This window comes from Aphis gossypii, unplaced genomic scaffold (genome assembly GCF_020184175.1).
Source record: "Aphis gossypii isolate Hap1 unplaced genomic scaffold, ASM2018417v2 Contig00052, whole genome shotgun sequence".
NCBI lineage: Eukaryota > Metazoa > Arthropoda > Insecta > Hemiptera > Aphididae > Aphis > Aphis gossypii.
In genome coordinates, this window is record NW_026082993.1 from 67,144 (window position 1) to 92,333 (window position 25,190).

Here is a 25,190-nt window from a genome sequence, read left to right on the forward strand (position 1 = left end):
TAACTTGTAACAAGTTACACATTTTTAATTTAACTTGTAACTTGTAACTAGTTACACACTTTCCTATAACTTTATATGAAAGTTACAAGCTACAATTAAAAGTTACATTGTAAATAATATGGTACATTAGTATTAATTAAGTTTTTTTTTTTAGTTTCTATTATATTTAAGAATTTTAAATTTAATACAAACAGTCAACACTAGTCACTCTGTGTGATAATACCACAGAGGCACAGAATAATACGAGCGTATAGAGTCCGACGTCTACACTCTATAACTGGTCTAGAACACTATACACACAGATATATCATAATATACAATTCATATATTCATATATATATATAATATTGCTGCTATAGGAAGTCGGCTTTTTAGTTGTATTACATATTATTATCTGTGTATCTAAACTCTAAAGTCTAAAGATGATGTTTTGTTGATAAGCTAATGATGAATGATGATCACATTTGATATATAATTGGTATTAGTGTTGGGATTTCCGGGCTATTTTTTTTTTAAATGCCGAGCCCAAGAGTATTGTCATTTGATTCACCACAGAAAAGACACTGAACCATACGATCCTACGACACACGAGTTACATCTTACATACGACTGCTACGAGTGAATTTTGTTTATGATTATTGATTGTGCTGCCGACTGTTATTTTTTTTACTAATATGGATCATCGACCAGCCGTGTTGAATGGCACATATTTTGAAGTCGTTGTTGAAAAAAATGAAAACGTTTTAGCTAGATGTATGTTGTGTAAAATAGATAAACGTGAAGAAAAACATATAAGTGGCTCATACAAACATACTTCAAATTTTCGAACGCATGTAAAAGTACCTACCTATTTATTTAGTATATATTTTATACTTCTTTATTTTGTACAAAATTGTTTTATATGGATTACTTTACCTACTACAATTCAGTTATATAAATAATGTCTCTATATTATAATAATTAATTTATAATAAATTTAAATTGTTAAACTTTATTGATAATGAAAATAAAAAATAGGTATTAGATGTAATTTTAATATTACTATTGACTGGGTATTATATAAAATAAAAACAATTATTAATTTACAAATTATAATAAATTACAACTCGTATTACATATACTAACCTACTCTCAATAATCAATTTTAAATAATTAAACAATTTTCATCAAAAATTTAAAGTAGACACAAATTTTTTAAATTAAAAAAATTAAACTTTTGTTCGCGGAATTAAACTCCGATCTATTAGGCACTAACAAGTGTTAGTTACCACTAGACTACAATAATGGATTTTCAAATCATGTAATTATTGAGATATTTAACGTATACAGGGTGATTTTTTTATCGTTGAACACTCATTATTTCAAAAAGTATTCATGTTTTTGAAAATATTTTTTTACATAGTTTCTAATTGTTAAAAAACAACGTTTTTATTAAAAAATTATATTTTTAAATATTTTTTATCCTTATAATTTTTTACGATTTTTACTTTTTTGAATGATAACATAGATTTTTAATTTCATATTCTAAAGCAGAATAATTTTCTGAGTAATTCGATACATAAAAATCGAATTTAGTGTGAGTAGTTTATGAGTTATACGTATTTAAAGTTTAGCTGCGCGGAGTGGAGTGGTACGGGGCTACCCCGCAAAATGTTTGTCCACTACTCCGCTTGTCTAAACTTTGAATAAGAATAATTCATAAACTACTCACCCTAAATTCGACTTTTATGTACCAAAATACTCAAAAAATTATTCTGCTTTGGAATATGAAATATAAAAATCTATGTTGTCATTCAAAAAAGTAAAAAACGTAAAAAATTATAAGGATAAAAAATATTTAAAAATATAATTTTTTTATAAAAACGTTGTTTTTAATATATATACGATGTATAGTAATAATTTTAAGTCGTCATAACTTAAAACTAATCATTTCCACCAATTTATTTTAGCACCATCGTTCTTAAATCGTTAAAACATCCCTTTTCAAAAACAAAAAAAATTGAAAAAATAAGTTAGCCCGGTAAAGTAGTCTTGTTCCACATTTAGTATTTAGGTACTATAAATAATATTTGTTTTTCATTTTTTAAATTTATTTTTAGCGAATACATTCAGGGAAATTAGAAGAGTTTGAACAATTTGTGAAATCCCATTCTAAAAACCTCAACTGCCAATAGATATCACCACCCACCGATTGCCAAATGTTCATCTTTATGGAATATGTCTAGAAAACCTAAGTCATCAGAAATAATCAGTAATATTTTAAATTGTTCATTATTATTCCCTATTATAACTAGATGGAATTCTTTATTTGATTCAGTATCTCAGTTATTAAAATATAGAGACAAATTAAATACATTAACCAAAGCATTAGATTTGAAGTTTCATTTTAAAGAAGTAGATATTGATTATTTGTCAGAGTATGTTCAATTAATGAAGCCTATTGCTATTGCATTATACCATTTACAAGGAGAAACAAATGTTTATTATGGCAATTTAATACCCACTTTATTTTCATTGAGGATCCGAATACAATTACTTAAGGAACATAATTTTCGTTATGCAGCAAATCTTATTGATCCTTTACTGAAATCACTCGAAAAACGTTTTAAATTGTTTTATGACTTATCACCTGAAGTAAATGAAGCTATTTTGGCGTCATGTTTTCATCCAGCATTTAAACTTCGATGGATACCCGAGAATAATGATGTAGATAAGAAAAGGATTCAAAATTTGTGGATCAATACTGTTGAAAAGTTTGTTATGGAAACCACTGTTATAGATACTTCAGCTGAAGCAGATGAAGATGATTTTTTTGTATTTTCGTCTCAAGAACAAACAAAAGCTGATTCAAAAGCAAATTTAGAAGTTATACAATTTTTTAATGATAAAAATAAGTCATTATCAATTTTAAATAATTATGTAACTATAAAAAAACTATTTGTAAAATTTAATACTAATCTTTGTTCTTCTGCTCCAGTAGAAAGGTTATTTTCATTTGCTGGGTTCATTCATTGTCCTGCTAGAAGAAATTTATCTGACCACAATTTTGAAAAATTAGTTTTTCTTAAAGGAAATAAATCTTATTCATTATAATTTATAATTTATGGTAAAAAATAATACATTATTACAATTCAATTTTATCTTTTTAAATTGTACCAGTTTAGTTTATAAATACCATTGACTTTATTAAAACTTAAATTACCTACTACCTTTTTGCATGTGCATGTACCTATTTTATAAGAAAACTTACTATTGTTGTGATTTATTAATTTATTATTAAGTAGATAGTATGATTAATACATTAAATTATTTTATTATAACTGTAATCTAAGAAAAATATTTTACACAAGTTAATATTAATCATTAACTATTGTCTATTACAGTAGTGTTATAAAAATATTTAAAATGTGTTAATTATAATAAATGAATAAATATAAACATATTTTATTTATCAATGTAACTTTTAACTTTTATTATTGTCACAGCGCCTATTTAAAAAAAATAATAATGAAATCGATTTCAATATTAGCGTAAATTTTGTCATGAAAGAAGGAGGAGTGGGGGAGTAATACAAAAGTTGCCTCTCTAGAAAAATACTATCAAAACCGCCACTGCGGCATTAGTACACAGTTTTTAATTTGTACCTCCAACCAAAGTTTTACTGTTTTTCATCTTGTGTTTTATTTTCTTTGTGTTTTAAACAAAAATGACGAGTAGAGCCAAAAAACTATTGAAATTAGTGGCAAATCACAATGATTAATATGATTTATAAATGTAATAAAAATCAACATAATTATTTATTATTACTAAATGATTAATATTATATTCAATTGTAAAAGTACCCAATTAATAAAAGCTTACTTATATACTTAAATAGGTCATCAAACTGGATTTTCTGGACCAAAAAGTACATTTGAAAATATACACAACTATTATTCAACTGCGTCTAGTAAGTATAATATTTTAGTTATTAATTTCAAATTATTATTATATTATGAATCATAACTGTATTGTACTGAATATTTAAATGATACCTATAATTATATAATTATACCTATAGAAATAATAACTATTGTATTAAAATAGGCTCAACTAACTCAAGCGAATTAAATAAAGACATTTTTTCAAGTAAAGATTTGCCATTGGATACTTTAATACTTATAATAAAAGTGGTAACAAAGTACCACCTCTAAGCAAGCCTTCGGTGGAAAATGTCAGTAATTTAGAATTGTATGAAAACCTAGAACCTGAATTTTAAATATTGCTAGAAAATAATTTTGAAGGCATTGAGATTGAATATTATAATATTGATAATAATATAAATTAATCAAATGATTCCAATCAAAGTGAGACAGTTTTCAAAATAGGTATCTAACAAGTTGAACATAAAATATAAAGTAATCCTTTTTTTTAAAAATAATTATAGTAGAATCTGAATTGCAAACAATAATTCAAAAAAATGATGTTGAAGTTTGTAATGAGTCACATGAGATTTATGAACCAGGTACAGGTGATAAATGCAGGGAACTTTTAGTATCTGATGAGGAAAATGAGAATCAATCTTTAATATCTGAATCAGAAAATAAGAAATATTAATTGATATAGTACATTTTATAATAAATAATTTTTTTTTAATTTGTTTATTAGATATGGACGTAGAAGTTGAGCTTGGCATCAAAAGAAAAAAACAAAATGGTCTAGATCTGTAAGGAAAGAGAGAAAATTGAATTTACATAAAGGATTGTCATTTGATAGTTCTAGTGGTAAGTCTATAGCTGGAAGACAAATTCAACCACTGAAAAAATGCAGAAAAATGTGTCATACATTTTTAACAGATAATGTAAGAAATAAAATTTTTGTGAGTATTGGAGTTTGGGTACACATGATAGAAGACTGTCTTTTTTTATCTGGCTTAATTAACTCATCAGAAAAAAAATGTTGTCGTACCAGAAAGTTTGATAGTAATAAAAATAGAACTTTAACATTAAATTATTTTTTTGAAATCAATGGATAACGCCATTTAGTCTGTAAAGATTGCTTCTTAAAGACATTGGATGAAAAAGAAGGTTCATTACATCTGTTACTAAAAATAAAGGTCTTAATATTTCTGGAATTGTAAATCTGGATAAAAGGGGTAAAAATCATCAAAAAATAAGATTTCAGATGATAGACTAACTAAAGTTATCGAACATATAAATTCATTCCCATTTTATGAAAGTCATTATACAAGGAAATTAAATGATACGAAATATTTACCTAGTAATTTAACTTTACAAAAAATGTATGAATTGTATAAGCAAACTATTGATGGACCTGTATCAAGAGTAATTTATGAAAGAGAATTTCACAAATTAAAACTTGCTTTTAAAAAACCAAGTGTTGATACATGTCATAAATGTGATGTACTACAGATGCAAGTAAAAGTTGCAGAAGAAATAAATGATAAAGAACAGTTTAAATGGCAACCAGTTTCTTGGTTGCAATATACAAAAACACATAAAGTTGTTTTAAATTATAAAACTTCTCTTGAGGAAAATGAACCATTTAAAACATTAAGTTTTCTTCGCAGAGGAAATATTAGCACTATATTATAAGTAAAAAAAGAAAGATTTACTAGATCTGTTACCTCTGATTCCACCAATATTTCATCAATTCTATAGTGATTTGAAAACAACAAATGAGACTCAAGATAATGACCCAAATCTTGATGAAGTTAGTTATGATGGCTAATAAATAAATTAAATATTACGATATTGATAATAAGTCATTAATACATATAAATTTAAGACAGATAATTTCTTATTTTGTTTTAATAAAATTAATGGTTTCATATTATATTATAATATTATTAATTAGTTTGGTAATTTTTATTTTATAATTTTTTTGTTTTTCTTATTATACATAATAATACAGTCATTATTTCTGTTAGTTGGAGCATTAATTAATTTTATTTTGTTTTAATGAAAATATTTTGTTAATTTTATTATAATTTGTTGTCGTATTTTTGCTAAAAGTAAAAGTATTTTTTTTTCTTGAAATATAATATACACTGATGGTTTTTATAATTTTATGTGTGCCTATTTTTATTTTTTTAATAATGTGGGCGGGGACCATTGCAATATTTTAGTAAGTTGTTATACCAATAAAATTTATTAGTAATAAAAAAAATTGGTAATAGTGTGGTCTTAAAGTATTAAGTCAAAGTAGTAGTCAGATATTATTGTCTTAAGTCATAAAAACCCTTAAATTTTAAGTAAATTGCATTTAATACCATACAGATATATAATTAGTCACACAAGTATCATAACTAACCATATAAAGTAACTTATTATTTCTCTCACAATTTGACAAAATGTTGCAAACTTTAATTTGCTTCTCCTGAAAACTTGACATTTTTGACTTATGTTGTTTGTACCGAGCATCAAAGAATTTAGAAACTTAAAATTACACTGGCAGATAGGATTTGTTGTAGCTCAATGGTGTTGAGGACTGGTATTCATATCGGGGTGCCGAGTTCGAATCTCTGTCCTCTTTTGAATTTTTTGATCCATACGATTACAATACAATTTAATTAATTTTTATTTAACACATTTTTAGATTCTAAGCGGAGCGATGAATGTATTGATTTTACAATGATGTGTGTTTTTTTTTGTTTCTGTCACCATCTTTTAGAACAGTAAAATGCTTTGATTTTTTTCAATAGTAACTTTTCTGATAGGAAAATGAATCTTGTTGGTACTTTTTGGAGTCAAAAGTAAAGGTTTCCCAGTAGTTTTCAAAAAAAAAAAATGAAAATAATTAAAAACAAATGAAAAATATAGGAAAAAAGGGAATTTTTACGCGAAACCAATTTTCGACAAAATCCTACCCATTAACCTAACCTGGGGGTCTATTCTCGAAAAGATCGAGTAAACGTATACGTAATTACTCGTATACGAGCAATTCGTAACCTTTGCTCGTCTACGTTCATTATTTTTTATTATTCATTTCTAACCTTAACTGTTAACGGACATCTTCAGTTTCCAATTTTTTTAGTTTTTTTTTCTATTTATGTCAATACAATTTTATTTGTTGGGTAAAAAATCTTGAAAATTTAATAAACTGTACAGCGGAACGACATCCACTTGACCCCCTTTTTTTAAAATTAATTTGTATTGAAGTCAATGTTTCCGAAGTTAGTCAAAAACATTATTAATTAAATCAATTCGATTTAAATTAAAAATTTTGTAGATTAAAATATAAATTACTTATTTCACAAAAAAAATTTACATTTATTTAATTTATAATTTATTTAGACATTTTTAGTAAAAAGTTGAGTGTTTGGCAAGAAATCATCGATAATATTAATGTTAAATATAAGTCAACTATTACACTAGAATCCATCCGCATTCGCGTTGCGTTAAACAGAGATGATAGTATCAGAGATAAAATTGGACTAGTTAGTGAAATAAATGTTGATTCTTATCACAGCGCAACCCCTAATAATGGTATGAATTTAAATAACTGCTATATCGATATGCTTTTTTTCAATACGTTATTTTTATCTATAGATTGTATGGTTAATAATGGTTGTGTAACATCAAGTACGGAAGAAAACGATGAAAAAGATAAATCAAACAACATTTTTGATATAACTTTGTCCGTTGACGAGTGGAAATCTATTCAGCCTCGGGAAAAAACTTATTTTGAAAAACCTGGGCCTAGGACGTATAAAATATTATCTCCTTATAAATAGACCAATTGAAGAGGTGGGTGCAACAACCAGACATCTCCATATTATGAAAATGTTCAGTAGAGACAAAATAGTGTTTTAAAAAATAACTAAAAATTGTAAAAATTGTAAAAAATATAATTAAAATCCAATTTTGGGCTTATAATTGATGCCAACCCCCAAATTGTCAAAATAAAATTTCTGTACTCACAAAACCAAAAACAATTTGGAGATGTCTAGTTGTTGCTCTAAAAATATTATTATCGGTAACAATACATTATAATAAATGCATTGTTTTAAACATTGATACATCTATATAAATAAATAACAAAAAGGTACAGGTTTTTTTGTTAAAATAAAAACGTTTCCTTCATTTTATTAGTATTTATAAAACAAATTATAATAGTATTCATGAAAAAAAAAAAACAATATAAAATATAAATAACAGAAAACTTTAGATAAGTACTTGCTTTTTTTGTTAAAATAAAACTGTTACCTTAATTTTATTAACAGGTATTTAAAAACAATAAAATAAAACAATTTATAATAATAGTTAACATGAAAAAAAAACAATATAAAAATAAATAAGAGAAAATAGTAGTAGGTATACATGTTTTTGTTGATATATAAAACAAATTACTTATATTAATCATGAAAAAAAAAAACTAATATAAAATATAAAAAAAAGAACAGTAATTTTGTTTTACTATTCATCAGAGTCATCTTCATAATATGGTAAATCGTTTGATTCGAGATCATTGTAGAACCAGAGATTGTCAGGTGGGACATACTTAGATGCCAAATCCATAACATCTTTTAATTTAGCTTCTTTTATTTTAAGAGGACTATTATACAGAATACTTGAAGGTCCTGGTAGACTTAACTGTGCATTTGGTTTATGTAATTTGAAAAGTTCTTTGGCAGTGGAATGAACCGATATACTTGCATACAAACCATCTTTAGTATACTCCATAAATCGGTATGATAAAATGGAAAAATGTTTCACTGTTTTTTTTTAAAAAAGGTTTTGTATGATCTGCATAATTCAGAAGTGTATCTTGTTTTATTTCTATAACATTAAAGCTTTTGCATGTATCTTTTTCAAGTTTTTGGTAAGTGGCTGGCAAAAAAACATATTCTAATTTTATTTTTTTTTTCGATTAATGCAAAAGCTCTGTCACAAGGTAAAAAACTGTGTCCAGGTTGTGGATATCGATGTACTATAGTTTTTATACCAAATCTTTTTGTTAATGCTAATGTGTAAAAGTATTGTGTTTGACCAAAGTTTTTATTTTGTGCGCTACAGTTGTCAGAAAACAAATATACAGTCTCAACACTTTTATCCATTATATTGGAAAAAAAATGATTTATAAAATTTATAACTTCATTTTGACTCTTGCGACCTGTAGCTTCGTCATACATATAAAAAAAGATTTACCTGTTTTCCCTGAATGTATACAAAAATTGTATACCCATAGTTGCCGTTCATAATAACATCTCCACTTGGTATTTGGAGTAGTGGCATATTTTGTTGATAATCAAATGATAAAACTTCTAATTTGTTGTTTGGATCCTTGGATTTTATAGTTTTTTCTTTTAATACTTTAAATACTTCAGCTTTAGAGAGGTGTAATTGTTTTTCAGTCTGTAGTTTATTTTTAATTCTTTATTGGTTTCCACTTTAATTACATTTTGAAGCTTACCACACACCTGACAGGTATCAGAACGTGGATAGCCAAAAGAAAATTTAAAATTAGTTAAAAAGTATCTTCGATAGAAGTCATAGGAAAGATTTGGTTTTATATTCTCATTTTCTAGTACTTGTTGCCAATTTTCATTTTCATATTTCAACATGTAAGCTCATACATTTTATACATATTAAGATCAGGTGATAGGTATCGAACAGATTCATTTTTATTGCGGCTGTAATGAGATTCATGAGCAGGAAAACTTCTAATGTGAGTGTCTACCTGAAAAAAGTTTTCTCACTTTTAGAATTTCCTCTATTCATATGTTTTCCGCGCTTATCTACTGGACTTGGTATATTATTTTGTATTGATTTTATGATCCGTTCCACTCTAGATTTATGTATGCCAAACAGAGAACAGAAAGCTTTCTGGCACACTACTTTTTCATTTTGATCAACTCTGATTGTATAAATACAAGCACATGATTTAGGTTTACTAGAATCACAGATTATATGAAAACAGATTGTGCACTTAGATGTAAACAAAAAATGACCTGATAAGGTTGTCTCCAAAATCAATGTGACCATTTCAACGGACTAAAAATATTTGAACCTTATCATATAATGGTGGCTTACCTGATAGTGATACCGGAACAATGCTTGTAAACATTTTGTTATGATCTTATGAACTCTGAGTCTCTGAGACTCTGACTCTTCCTTGTCGTGCTCTGACTTGTGATTTTCACGTGTTTGGAAATTGGTGTTCTGATTGTTTTTAAATTTGAATTCGTTTGTTGAAATTGTTTTTCACTAAAGTTTGCAGTAGTCATTTATTTCGTAAAAAACCTTTTTTATAGTATTTATATTGTCAAATTTGTTTCATAAAATTGTACACAATCTAATACTATAAAAATGACTATTTGTGCAGTCAAATTTTGCAACAATAAAATGTCACAAACAAAAAACATTAGCTACTTCAGATTTCCAAGCGACCAATTGAGGTGAGTGATTGAATTTGTTTTATAATTTTCATGTATATGCATTATAATTTGATGTATTACTAATTTACTTTAGGTGTAAACAATGGATGGAAAATTGTCACACTGTAAATTTGTTAAAAAAAGATCCTGCTATTTTATACAAAAATTACAGAGTGTGTGGTGTTCATTTTGAAGACAATATGTTTTTAAATCCAAGTAGCAGGAACCGTCTTACAATGAATGCCGTGCCAACAATATTTAGTGGTAAGATTTTGTTTACTAAAATTAATATTTTTTATACTCCGTGAAAACTATTCTACTTTACTTTTTCTGTGGCTACACGGCTGAGAGATGCATATGGATAGTTCAGCTACCAAAATTCTTCCCAACAAATTGATTAATGCAATTGATGCACCCTCAGAGCCCTGAGGGTATCCAGTGAATTGCAGATTTTGACTTAAGTTTATTCACATTAATTTAATCATTATACTTTATTTTTTTTTCTTCTTTTAAAGCTAGTTAGTTAGTTTTTTTTAAGTTTAATTAATTAGTTTTTTTTTTAGTTTAGTTTTAACTGCAATTGTAAAATTATTTTTATTTAATTTAATTAAATAAAATGTATTTTACTATTAGCAAATGTTATGATTTTTTTCAAGCATCTACTAATGCCATGCAAATGAATGAACTACTTTAATATTAAAATAAAAATATCATTTATAGCTGAAATATTGTATGAGAGAGAAAAAGAAAAGAAATTGGTAGATAAAAAGGAAAAAGAAATTGGAGAAGAAAAGGTAATGCAAGAATTCGAGACTCAGATTGCAATGGCTTCATGTTCCAGTCCATCACATTCATTATCTTACAGTGATAATGTCCTGGATAATGTATATACAAATGTCAGTGATGTGTCTAGTTGCTCTTCCGTTTCTAGTAAGCTGCAAGTATCTACTAGTGATTCATCTTGCCAAACTCCACTTTATCTTACTAACAGAACTCCAAGAAATTTGAAACTACAAAACAAACTTCAGTCCAAAAACAAAGAAATTAAAGATATGAAAAAACAAATTAATGCCATAACTCAACAATTAGTACAAGTAAATACTGTTGAACAAATGTTAACGTTATGTGAGAAGTTTTTACCTCCTAGTTTATTTTTAATTATTAATACACATGTTAATTGTAGAAATACAAAAGCAGTTGGGTATAGGTATAGTAATGAATTTAAACAATTAGCTCTTACCATTTATTTTTTGGGACCAAGGGTATATAAGTTTTTGCAATCAACTCTTGCCCTGCCTAATCCATGTACACTAAGACGTGTAACAAAAAATTATGAAATAACTCCTGGTCTTAATGATTTATTGTTTAATTTTTTACAATTTAAAATACAACATTTTTTACCTGAATCATTAGAATGTGTGTTGTGTGCGGATGAAATGTCCATAAAAAGTAATTTACTTTATAACATAAGTAAGGATGAAATAATAGGATTTAATGAAACAAACAATCGCAAAACGTACGATCCAGCTAAATTTGTACTTGTATTAATGATTCAAGGCGTAAATTTTAATTGGAAGCAACCAATTGCTTATTTCTTTGTTTCGAACAGTTGTACAGGTTTTGATTTGCAGGACATAATTTTAACCAGTATTTTAAAACTTGAAAATATTAAAATTAATGTTAAAGCATTTGTTAGTGATATGGGTTCCAATTTCATAGGCCTATCAAGTAAACTTCAAGTTAGTTCCGAAAGGCCATATTTTGAAGTTAACAATAAAAAAATAGTGTATATATTTGATCCACCACATCTTTTAAAAGCCACCAGAAATATGTTTTATCAACATAATTTTAAGTTCAATAATGAATTTATTGAAAAAAAACATTTGATTTTATTTTATAATCAAGATAGTAAAAATAATCTTCGCACTGCTCCTAAAATAACATATTCTCATATATTTCCTGGACCTTTTGAAAAAATGCGTGTTTATTTAGCAGCACAGGTGTTTAGTGAGAATGTCGCAGCTGGAATGCTAGTTTTCTTAGCATCAAGTTACTTATCTTATACTTCATTACCTACAATTAACTTCATTCGAAATATGGATAAACTTTTTGATATCTTTAATTCATCTAAACGACCTGGCTTAAAAAATTTTAATAGACCTTTTAAAAATACTGATACCCAAATTTCCCATTTAAAATTTATGGAAAACTTTTTTAAAACACTACAAGTATTTAACAAAAAAACAAATGTTGAAGTGACAAACCAAATGAAATTTATTAGAGGCTGGTTAATTTCAATCTCTGGTTTATTTCATTTGTGGGAGTCACTAAAAGTTACTAATACTGATGAAAATTATGTTTTGTATACAAACCGAATTAACCAAGATAGGTTGGAAAATGTATTTGGCACATTTCGCACCCAACATAATGGAAATAATATTAATCAAACTCCCATACAATTCATCTGGTCATTTAAACAAAATTGTTGTCTTAATTATTTTACTCATTCAGAGAATGCAAATTGTATAGCAGACTTTGATGAAATTTTATCTAAAATAAAGACTGATACTTTTAATGACGAAACCATAAAAATAATATTTCAAGATAAAAATCCATTTAAATTTAAAAAAAATACGCTTACAATAGATACCCAGATTATAGAAATTTATCTATACCCGAGAAAAATGCTTTTACATATGTTTGTGGGTTTTTAATGAAAAAATGTTTAGAAAAACATAGTTGCGAAGTTTGTATTCATTATGCAAAATCACAAAACAAATTGGATGAGTCTTTCTTACTTTGTTATTTCAAAGCATATGAAAATTCAGAAAAGTCTATGTATGGAAATTTAATGATGCCACAACACGAATTTTACAATTATATAGATGAGTTAGAAAACATTTTTATAAATAGGTTACCACAAATAGCTATTGAGAATGAAGTAGGTATTAAGTTAAAGCTAAGCATGACTAATGTTGTATTTCGGCATCCGTGTCCACTGTTTAATAAAGAATATTTAATTAATTATTTTATAAGGTTTAGGATTCATGCTGCTATTAAATTTTTAAATAGAAATTTAATTTCAGAGAAACAAAAAAAAATAGAAAGTTATGTATTTTAAATCATTTATAAATTAATTATAAGGATAATCATGTTTTAAATTTATAATATGTATTAATTTTTAATTGTTTATATTAAAAAATTTAAGTTGTTTGTAGTTTACCTATATTATAACATTATTTAATTGTCAATATATTGTTGTATACTGTGATAAATTTAAATAAATATATTTTTGGGCAAAAATTTGCATATTTTACTTTTCTGTTAATTAACGTACTAAAGTTCGAATAACTTGTAAGTTGTAAAGTTCACTGGTTTAATTCAAATTTCAAAAATATGGTATGTATATACAATAAATTAGCATTGCTATTTGTGGTCACACTTATTTGGGAGCCGACCAATCAAAGCACCTTATTCATTTTTTACATTGCAACATACGAAGTGCACAATCTGTTTTCATATAATCTGTGCTAGAATCCTTGGGACGTTTTCTTACAATTTTATTCACTTTTATTAAGCCACCAAGAAAAGTATCTTGTTTCTCCTTGTGTCCTATTTCATTAAATAAATTTAAAATTTTACTTTTTTCGCTATCCAGTACTTTGGTAAAACATTTGCGGATACATTTACAGTCAGGTCCTGTTACTCTTGGCATTACGTGTTTTCCACGTAAACTTAAATGATCTACACCAGTTGCATTCAAACTTTTACTCACATTTCGTTTCCATCTATAAATATTCTTACTTTTTTTTTTACCTTGAGTTCTGTTTTCTTCATCGGAATCTTCTATGATACGAACACCGTCATCTTCGACATTGACATTATTACTTATTGTTTATAGGTCACTGTCATAAGCCAAAATATTACCAAGATTGCTATTAAGATCAGATAAGATAGATATATCAGACACTTCAACAGGCGAGAATGGATTATAATCGGAATCATCAAAGCTATTCGAAAACGTAGTCGAAACACTCATTTTTATCACAAATATTTAGTTAATACTTAATAAAACTGCAAATCCACTAAAACTAAAGGAACAATATTTAGAAATTAGAAATTAATGTATGATAACAATATACCATTAATTTCATATCAGTCATAAGAACAGTCAATACCACGGACTAAGATAGTATGGACTGGAAACGAACTGGTGGGCGGGTGACGGGGAACCGGGCCGCTTATGGAATGGAGTAGGCTTGTGCGGGGGGAAATGGAGCAAGTGCGAATGTAGCGCTACTACGGACTAGGATTGAACTATTAGTTATTCCTATTATTTAATATATGTAATACATTTTTGATGTCGTAAAATGGTTTTGAGGAAAATAGATTCTGGATTTTTAAAACGTAAGGTAATAAGTACACATGCAAAACAAAAATACGCGATTTCCTTATTAACCAAAAAATAATTATATAATTATATAATTTCATTAATATTTTAATTTATGTATTAACAAGTTTTGAATTCTTCTTTTTCTTTGCATTATTTTTTTTTTTGATCATTGTTTAAAACTTTTGTATATTGACACATCCTCATCTTTACGTAATATGATATTATAAAAGTCAGTACTTCAATTTTATGAATACTGCATGGAAAAGTGTTGATAAGTTTCAATTTTTTGTTAAAAAAATCATCAACTGTCTGTTGAAAAACATCATAATCATTGCAAAATTTTTGAAATGATTCCTCTAAGTTCGTCAACAAATTGAATAAGAATGTGCTTGGATGAATTAAGCCTCCCCTAGTTTTAATATTTGTGAGAGCTGCTTCAGCCATATCACAAAATGATGTTTTACCTAAAATAATAATTTTTAGTTAAGGAATTAAATAATTTTATAACTCTTTGCTTTACCTTGTACTGCAATTTGACAATTGTTACACTTAATGTGTTTATTAATATATCTTGTGACATACCCACAGATGTAATATAACACACATGATTCTGTATCTGATTTATAGTAGTCATGACCACTAAAAATATCAGCTTGAAATTCATTGTCTACTTCTATGTCTTGAGCAACTAATGTATATCTAACCTTTTCTTTAAATGATCAATTTTTAATTGTTTTTCAGATGTGTCATTATTACTAAATACATCTTTTATATCCTTTATACTCAATTTCAAATCCAATATTCTGCAATTACCGCTCTTAGGAGGCTTTATTATGGAATATACTGATAGTAACTTGTATACCTGTAAGAATGTTGGACAATTGGGGTGATCGTTCGGACCAGTTGCCTGTCTCGCCATACCAAAAAATTGCTGTTGATGTAAGAAAAAAAATTGTTATTAGAATATATTAAGTTTTCTGTGAAAGTTTTTGTTAAAATGTTGTTAAAATTAGGAACATTTTAACGACTTTTGTTTATTTTACCTCTAGTTTATCCTGGTTCATTTTTTAAGTTAAAACATATTTAAATCCGTATTCTTCCAAAAGGTGCTTGGATAACTCTATTACTGATTTTATGGTAACACGCAGACCTTCAGCAGTCGATTTTGATAAAAATTCTTCTTCAGGAATAGAATGATTAAGTACATGGTCTTCCCATAAATCAAGCCATACTTTAGTATTTTCTAATACCTAATTATAATCATAAATTAATCAAAATAATTTTTTTTTGATTTATAAAAATATGTAGGTATACTGTTAGCGTTTTGCTACTAATTAGTAATTATATCATTTTACTTACAACAAAATCATGACTTTTATGTTTGATACCCTCGGCTGGATGCCTTCGGTTTAATGTATCAAACAGTCTGTTTATTCGTTCTGTGAATATTTGTGTAGGCTCACTGTTTTCTAATGATTTGATTTTAGCGTGACAACGGTAATATTCAATTCCTTTAGCCATCGAATTACTAAAAATCTGTAAAATTATTAAAGAACAGCCATATTATTTATTAGATGAAATTTATAAAAAAGATATATTACCTGGGTAGCTAATTTGACATTTATCTTACTAAAACTGTCAGGTGCCAAATGTCTGTGTGTAATTTTTGGACACACTATCAATGGTGCAATACAATCTCTTTCTAAATCATTTTTATGTACCTCCACATAGTGCGACCATCTAATGTAATTAGAATCTGGTGATTCCTGTAAAATAATACATTTTGTTACAAATTAAATAGTAAAAAACATTTTCATATTTACTCTCAATCCTTTTTTATTGAACAGTCTATTCCGGATATTTTTTATAAGATGAGGTGCGTCCGAGATCATAAAAATTTTTCTCTCATTATTTAGAGGATGTTCAAATGAATTTGTGACTTTTCCTTTTTCACCAGTCACACCTAATTCTGACCAGAGCTTACGATTTGTTGTTGCTCCATCAGAGACAACTCCATTTACTATTACTCCACATTTTTCCAGTAAACAAATTGCTTTTATTACTAGTTGTGACAAAACTGAACCTGATATAATTTAAATAATATTTTATATATTAAATATGATACAATTTTAGTCGTTTTTATAAATTAAAAAAACTTTTCAAAAATTGCATTTACAATAAAAACATCACATACTTACAACTTACCACAGGCATAATTATAGTTTGTAATAATATAAATAAACTACCTAATAGTTACTCATAATGGTTATTGGTTATACTAAATATATACTTATCTAATTTATTACTTCCAAGACATAAACTTGCATTTCCCAAAACAGACAATGATCAAATCATGCAACATAAAATAATATAATACACAAATTATAAAGGTTACAAACAAAAATAGGTAACTACTGAATGTTAGATATTATAATATTTTAATTGACGGACATTTATACATGTTACCTTTAACAGGACCGTTTGAAGCGAAAACTGCAATTGGTTGTGTGAAGTTTGCTCCAAGACTTTGAAAAAGAAAAACCAAACCATGGTTGGCTTTTAACCCCGAACTTTCAATTTCCCCACCAAAATTCTCTAAGCCAGAGTATGTTAGGGTTTGGGAATTCACTTGCAAACTTTCACGCAGGAATATCTCATCAAAAACTAACATACCATGCTTTTGTTCTTTACTAAACAAGGATACTTTCTTTTTGAATAATAAAAAAAAATTTTCATCAAATCCGCATTGTGTATTAATGAGAGACAAATACTTTCTTATAGTGCGTGCACACGGTAAAGGCAGTATTTCTTGTTCTTTTAAAAATAAATAAGTGGAAGATGATCTATGGATAAATTAAAAATTAAAATTGTCAATAGTAATTGGGTTTCATATTATACTTGTGTTTTAAAAATATTAATATTAGTAATAATACCTACCTTATTTTTAGTAAAATGCATAACATAATCCAGTCTTCCGAGTATCTCCTATTGTTTGGTTTTAATGCTTTGCTTGTATTAACTATTTCTTGGATTATAGATTTTTGTGAATTATTTAAGTTATTTGATGTAAATAAAGTATTCAATGCACTGTCTGTTAAAGTTGCAGTTTTGTTTTGAATATCAGCTAATGCTGAATTCAACTTACTAATGCTTAATTTAAGCCTAGAAATATATATTTTTAGTGGGTTAAGAGTTATATATTTACACTTAATTATAAAATAAATTTACTTTGAATTTGATTTTTGGAGATTTTTCTTTTTACTTAATATATTATTGAATACACGACGACGAATGGGAGTAAGTGTAACACCAATTCGTCTTGAAGTTTTCAATAATAAATTTTTTTGGTATTTTTTAAACAATGGAAATAAATAGTCACATTTTAGGCATCTCTTTTTTTTTGATGACGATACTAAAACAGAGCATTTCTTATGACGCCATAGTCCATTATTAAGTTCGGCTGTTCCAATAGATACTCCTAAATAAACAAAATTTCAGTCAAAGCCAAATAGTATGTATCAAAATTTAAAAATTAAATATTTAATGTTCTAATAAAATAGAAAACATAATAATATAGAACAATGCATTTATTACCGGGGAAATGTATTGCCATAGGTCCACCTTGGCACACTTGTTTATAATTAAATGAACTAATTACTTCAGATATATTTGACATATTTATAGAATTAGACGGCTGAATCAATCCTACACTTGTAGGCTCTATTATTTCATTATTCACAAAACAACTTATATTTTTGTCATTAGTGACAACTAATTGTTTTTCAATGACAATGTGATTTTTTTTAAATACAGCATTATAGAAGACTACCGTTTTTTCATTTCTAAAAGTGGACCATCCAAATGGTAAACTTATTGAGTTAACCAATTCATTAAGAAACACTGGTTTCTGTAAATAAATTATAAAACTGCATCAAGTCAGTAATGAAAAATAATGCATATAAACAATTTAATTAATCAAGGTTATTAAGTTTATTAAGGTCTTATTTACTTGTTATTAAAATAATTATTACCTGTAAATCCACTAAGCAAATTTGTTTATAAGGTGTATCTGTTACTGTAGGATAAATACAATCAATATTTCTTTTTAAAGTTACTGAGGAAGCCTTAAAATATAAAAATTAATTTCATGTATGATATTAATATATAGGTAGTAAAATAAAACAATTCAAATCTTAATATTACTTTTACTGGAAAAAGTTCTTTTCTAAATGACTCAACTGTTGGTGAGGGTTGAAAAATATTTTTTTGTTTGATTGCAGATGGAGTAGTTATTTTTTTCAATTCATACAATTCTCTTGTATCATATGCCTTGAAAAAAAAACATTAAGTACTGACATATTCTATTAGGTAATTGAACCATGTATAAAAATTAATACTACATAAAATATTTCCTATTTTTTAGTGAAAACAAGAGGGTATATCACCAACAAGCTTAGTGCTTATATTTTATAATTTACATTCGGCATAATTACATCAGATGGGTGAGTTGGTGATTCACAAGCTGACTCAGCTGTTGATAAAGGTTAAGAGATATTTGTTTGATCAAATACAAATGGAATAGATCCTTTTTTCAATTTGAACAATGTTCTTTTATGATATCCCTTTAAAAAAAAAAAACTTAAAGTACTGACATTCTATTAGATATTTGGATCATGTATAAAAATTAAAACTATACAAATTATTTCCCTCTATTTGATTAAAAACAAGATGGGAATTGGGTATATTCACTATACCACTCACTAGCTTCTTGCTTATATATTATAATTTACCTCCGGCATAATTATATCAGATGGTGTTTATGAATTGTTAGTAATAACGTCATCAGGTGCAAAGTGTTTAGAACAAATGTAGTTTAATGGTTTTAATTGATTTTTTACTGCATTATGTACCGCTGATTCCCAAGCTACTTTGTTACTTTCGTATACTTTGAATAGTGTAACATTTGTCTGATCTTCACGACTTTCACATTCATTAATTGAACATTTACGTACTTTATGCCGTGGTGCCATTTTGCAACTTTTAAAGTAGTCATAGAAACATTAAATTTTGATGTAATAAGTAATAAAATCAGTAATCACGGACTAAGATGTCATTTTACCAAGTCAAATGTGATGAATAATAAACATATAAATAAATAATAATTACAATAATATACATTGGAGGGAAAATTTAAAAAGTAGACATTTATGGTTCTCATATATTAACATAGATAGAGCGCGAATCGTACTTGCCCCATTTCACCCCGCACAAGCCTACTCCTAACCTTAAGCGGCCCCGTGATTAGGCGTTCGTTTCCAGTCCATACTATCTTAGTCCGTGATCAATACAGTATGACCAATATTCGGTGCAACAAAATGACATCTCCGGAGAAGTCTTGTTGTTGCAACAAAAAATAAAACAGACATCTCCATTTGTATTATATACCCGTATCTAACGATCGGATATGTCTGATTGTTGCACCAATCGACGGAGATTTTTTTTTCTATAGGAATACACAAAAAAGTGATTTTCGAAAAAAAAATGGAGATGTCTGGTTATTGCACCCACCTCTTCAATTGCATCCATGAACATTTTTTTCTACATACTAGACTTCCGTGTTGCTTAACATTCAAAAAAGCTAATGTGAGTTTGAATGGAATGGTATTTTTATCAATTCGTGGTAGATGTTCAACCTGTGGTTCGATTTTCGATGGAAAAATTAATGATATTCCTGCAATGGATACCAAGTTTGTTCATTTATATTTAAAGCAATATTCTACTTTTTATATACTTGTTTTTTTAATTTGATGCTGTACGTAAATACTAAATATATTTAGTCTTTAAACTTTATTGGTTAGGTTATCATTTTTTTTTTTTTTTTTTTTTGTTCAGAGTTATTATGAAATGCTCGTATGAAGGTAATTTTAACATACCACACTCGAAGGATAATGCGTTCCGAAAAAGATAAAGCATTAGCTGCAATAGTGGATGGTAACATATGTCCTTCTATCTACACCAGAAATGAAACAAACATAATAATGAAAGAAGGTAATACTTGAAATTTTTAAAATATGAAAATAAATATTTTTACTGTTTTTAAGCTGTTTACGGACATATTTAATTTTAAGCTTTTTTAGTATGATTCTAGTTTGGAGAAGATACTAAAAAATCGGGTTGCCAACTTCACGGTGGTTAATTTAACTGAATCTTGTGTAATTATATTAATAAAAATAACTTATACAATTCTGTATGTTTATACCTAATTAACAAAAAAAAAAAAAATGAATTGACTAAACGTTACAATTATTACATTTTTAATAATTTTGAGTAATTTTTATTATTTTTTTGGAATATGCATTTTTTAAATATTGTACAGGGTACGGCCGTCAAATCCAACGATAAAAAAAAATAGAAAAAAAATTTTTATTAATTTTTCACCAAAAAATAAAAACTACACAAGTGGAATTTTATAATTTTATGAAGCGCAAGTCATGCTTTAATATTCTCCTCACAGTCCGATCACTTAGGCCAAGGTCTTTGCTGTGACGCCTAGGAGTCATTTCGGGGACTTCTCTCTACTGCTTGTCTTACCCACTCTACATTTTCTTGAGTCCGTCTAGTTTTTTTACTACCACCTCTGTTTTGAATCGTGCTACCTGTGGTTTAAAAGTTTTTTACCCACAGGTCGATGGTACCACGAGAAGGCACAGGATCGCGAGGAGATAAACTAAATAGTCGGCGAAACGTACGTTGAGCGCCTACGAAATATCATTATTTTTGTAATACGCTTTTACCGCGAACGCATACTGCTCACTCGACCAATGCCCTATGTTTACTAAATTCCGAGTATTTAAAAGCGATAAGAACATTTCCGAAATTTCTACCACTTTAGCCCTGCCCACCAGTTTTTGTTGAAATCGTCGGGTTTGACTGCCGCACCCTGTATTAGTTAATCATATTTTTTTATTAAGTTATTATATGTTTGCGGCCATAGCAACCCTCAAGCCGACCTACCGGGAAGTTTCTCGGTATCCCATGAGCCATTTCGGCCCTGCGGCCTACATAGATAATTGAGTTTTATGTGAAGATGAATTATTTGCTCACTTTTCTCTTTGGTATTTATTTAGGTAAACATATACTTATGTCTTATATATACATGTTTGAAATAGATGATCAATACCTGCTCATATCCCGAAGTCATCATGTTTAAGAGTCACCAAGAGTAAAGCTATCGCTTTGACTAGATTACATCCTGATCCGATATTAGCATTAAGTTTAATGAAACGTACTCAAATAGATGGTTCAACAATAAGAGATATTGAATTAGATAAATTGTTCATTCATTTTTGGAGCGATTTGCAATTAAAGATATACAGAGATAATTATGAAAAAAATACAGTACCTACAATATCTTTTGACGCCACCGGTGGATGTGTAAAAAAAACTAAAAGAAATTGTAATACATACAGTAGTTCTATTTTTCTTTATGAAGGTGTTATGAATATAAATAACCAAACTTTCACGGTTTGTTCAATGTTATCGGAACAACACGATAGCACGTCTATTTATTTGTGGTTGAAAAGATGGCTTCGGTGTAACATTAAGCCACCAAAGTTGGTTATAAGCGACCAATCACTTGCTCTCATGTCCGCTTTAGTTCATGCTTTCACTCAATACCAGTCGTTGGGAGAATATTTAGATGCGTGTTTCTCTATTGTTAATAATCAAAATATTCCCTTACCTCAATGCATGATTAAAAATGATATTAACCATTTTATGCATTTGGTTACACAATGGTCTCCTTTAAAAAACACAAAATTTACTCGAACCAAACAACTCATAGCACGTACGATGGGGCTTCTTGTTTATTCTAGTTCAATTAGTGAATCAGAAAAAATTTTTAGAATCTCTATTTAGTATAATTTTAAGTAAATACGATGGTAAATTGTTAAACACTACAATCATGGTGATACCCCTTGTGCGAAATGCAAAATATATTTATAAAATCTTATATCATCTAGTGAGATTAAACTTGTCGATATAAATATCTGCGGTGATACAAAAAACGAAAACGAAGAAGACATTTTTGAGGGCGAAAATGAGGTTGCGGATGTTACTAGTTCTTTTAAGGAATGGGCCCAAGTAATTGCCGACAAGGTTAGAGTCACTGTGAATGGAATTGAAGATGAATATGATAATGCACAATATCTTCCAGAACTAGAGCCTATTATTGTAAGGTCTCTGGAACTTTATTCTTGTTGGTCAGATATTATGGGTGAAAAGTTTGGTTTTGGAAAAGAAACATCTTCAAGTGCCCGAATAAAGAGGAATTTTAACCACTTAAAAAATAGAGTGTTTAAAAATGAACACATGCCACTTTGAGTTGATACTTTTGTCGAAAAATTAACTGCTTATTACAGAGGAGACCATTTTCTGGCCCAAGGAAATAGATTTAACGAAGACATATCAACATCGCAAAGAAGGGAACTAAAAAAAATATATCAAGATGATATCACCATCGAAAATAATGACAGTGAGCAATCTACAATATTTGATCTGAATAGTGTTGAACAAGAAATATCATTAGAAAAAACGATGAATTCTAATATTCAATATTCGTGTAAACCGTGTAATGATGGAAATTTGCCTACAGGTCTTCATAGATGTTTCAATTGTAATATACCCGTTCATTTATTTGGGTGATCAATTTCAATTTCAAATACTGAAGAAGGTTGTGGAGAACAAAGAATGTGTCTTAACTGTGATAAACAAAGTTCAATTCAAGCAGAATCTAGTGCAATTGAAAATTGGAACAGGAAAGGAAGATTATAAAATAATAAATTAAAATCTACAAAGTCATCGTGTTCTTATCTTGTTAAGCAACCAGGTTTTGAATCAGTTGATTTAAATTTAAAAAGATCAATAACTCCGGTAATGTTACTAAAAAATGGAAACGCTTTAATTCGTAAACCTATTTCAATACCTAATGTTGGAAAATTAATATTAAATAACACGTGTTCCGTAGACTCAATACTGTCGGTTTTAGCTACATCCGTTGCTGATAGTTGTGCTTTTCGAGATTACATTAATGGCATTGCAAGTTCAAACCATAGATATTAAAGAATGGATAGGCCATCGCTATATTAATCGTATAGAGGGAAGTGTGCCGGAATGGGGAAGAGAGAAAGACAGATTTTATTAATGCCTCTCACTCTAGTAGAGGTCTTATCATAAATTATATTTTGTGATTATTATCATTGATGGATGTATAGATAATTAATAGATATTGGAATTTATAATTATTAAAATATTATTATTATAAAATGTAATATGTTTATTGTATAATAATATAAATAATTTTTAAATATTAATCCTAATTCTGTTAAGACCTCTATAACCTCAAAATTATTTCTAATTCATGCCCGTATGATAAGCACAAATGGCCTATCCATTCTTTAATATCTATGGTTCAAACTCAACTGCTAGTATAATACTGGAATTGATCTCAGAAAAGCGAGGAACTAAAATATATCAAAGTCGAGTAAAATTGATGCTGCAGTGTTTTGAAAATAAAGTGAAGTTATTAGTTGGTGGATTAAAATCTATAGATGCTATTGATACAGTTGCATCAATGGCAGAAAAGCTTTTGAAAAATATGCCATCCTTCATAAGAACTAGTATTTTCCAGAATAATTATTGTCTTTTAAAGTCTTAGTAACGACATCTATCAAGTTATCTATTAATGTAAGAGACGGAAACATTTCAATAGAGAACGAAGTTCGAGATTATCTACAAAATATAGCAGAAATTTGTGTCTATTGTGGACAACAGAGGGATGTGATAATCAAACCAACAACTCATATTTTAATTGAACTAAATTTGGTGCCAATAGGTAAATTAAATAATCTTAGAATATTTGTTAACTAATACTAGTTCATATACTTACTTACATGTATTTATAATTTTTAGATTTAGAAGCTTCAACAAGTTTTGAAGATATACAAGGAACTCAATTACAACTGATACATCAGAATTATGTAAAACCAAATTATTGTAAATTAAAAGACATAAAAACTTTGACAGTCGACAAAAAAATATTAAGTTGAGAGGAGCAATTGTTTTTCATAGTTGACAAAGAGGGGGACTTCGTACAGCTAATGGATATAATACGGCCTGCACGCTTCAATGATCCAATGACAAGTGGGAACATTATGATGATACTAAAAACAAAGTACAACATATTAGAGAGTAATATATAAATGATATTGAATTTATAATGTTTACTGTATAAAACAAATAAAAGTGTGGGTAGGTAAAAGTAAAAAAAAAATCATAAAATTGATAAAAAAAAATTTAAAAATCGTAAAATTTAAAATTTTTAAATGTTACAGATTTTGCATAGTACCAAAAAAGTGTTAG

At 27.7% G+C, this 25,190-nt stretch overlaps 1 protein-coding gene, 2 long non-coding RNA genes and 1 pseudogene across 3 annotated transcripts; 2 read left to right on the forward strand and 2 right to left on the reverse strand.

Annotated features, from left to right (window-relative positions):
* Window positions 1-5,522: 5,522 nt before the first annotated feature.
* LOC126553043 (uncharacterized) lies at window positions 5,523-7,638 on the forward strand. Its single transcript, XR_007606437.1, has 3 exons — window positions 5,523-5,712; window positions 7,296-7,487; window positions 7,551-7,638. It is a non-coding gene; the product is annotated as an uncharacterized LOC126553043 (long non-coding RNA).
* Window positions 7,639-10,243: 2,605 nt separating this feature from the next.
* Window positions 10,244-11,598, forward strand: LOC126553048 (52 kDa repressor of the inhibitor of the protein kinase-like; the record flags this gene model as incomplete). The annotated part of the gene is made up of 3 exons (XM_050208241.1): window positions 10,244-10,399; window positions 10,473-10,642; window positions 11,099-11,598. Coding segments are annotated over exons 1-3 (759 nt in total), but the record flags the coding sequence as incomplete, so codon positions are not given.
* Window positions 11,599-15,593: 3,995 nt separating this feature from the next.
* On the reverse strand, window positions 15,594-16,225 carry LOC126553042 (uncharacterized). The gene is made up of 3 exons (XR_007606436.1): window positions 16,131-16,225; window positions 15,815-16,021; window positions 15,594-15,702 (listed from the first exon to the last, which is right to left on the reverse strand). It is a non-coding gene; the product is annotated as an uncharacterized LOC126553042 (long non-coding RNA).
* A 74-nt stretch (window positions 16,226-16,299) lies between these two features.
* Window positions 16,300-19,801, reverse strand: LOC126553049 (uncharacterized; annotated as a pseudogene).
* Window positions 19,802-25,190: the final 5,389 nt, after the last annotated feature.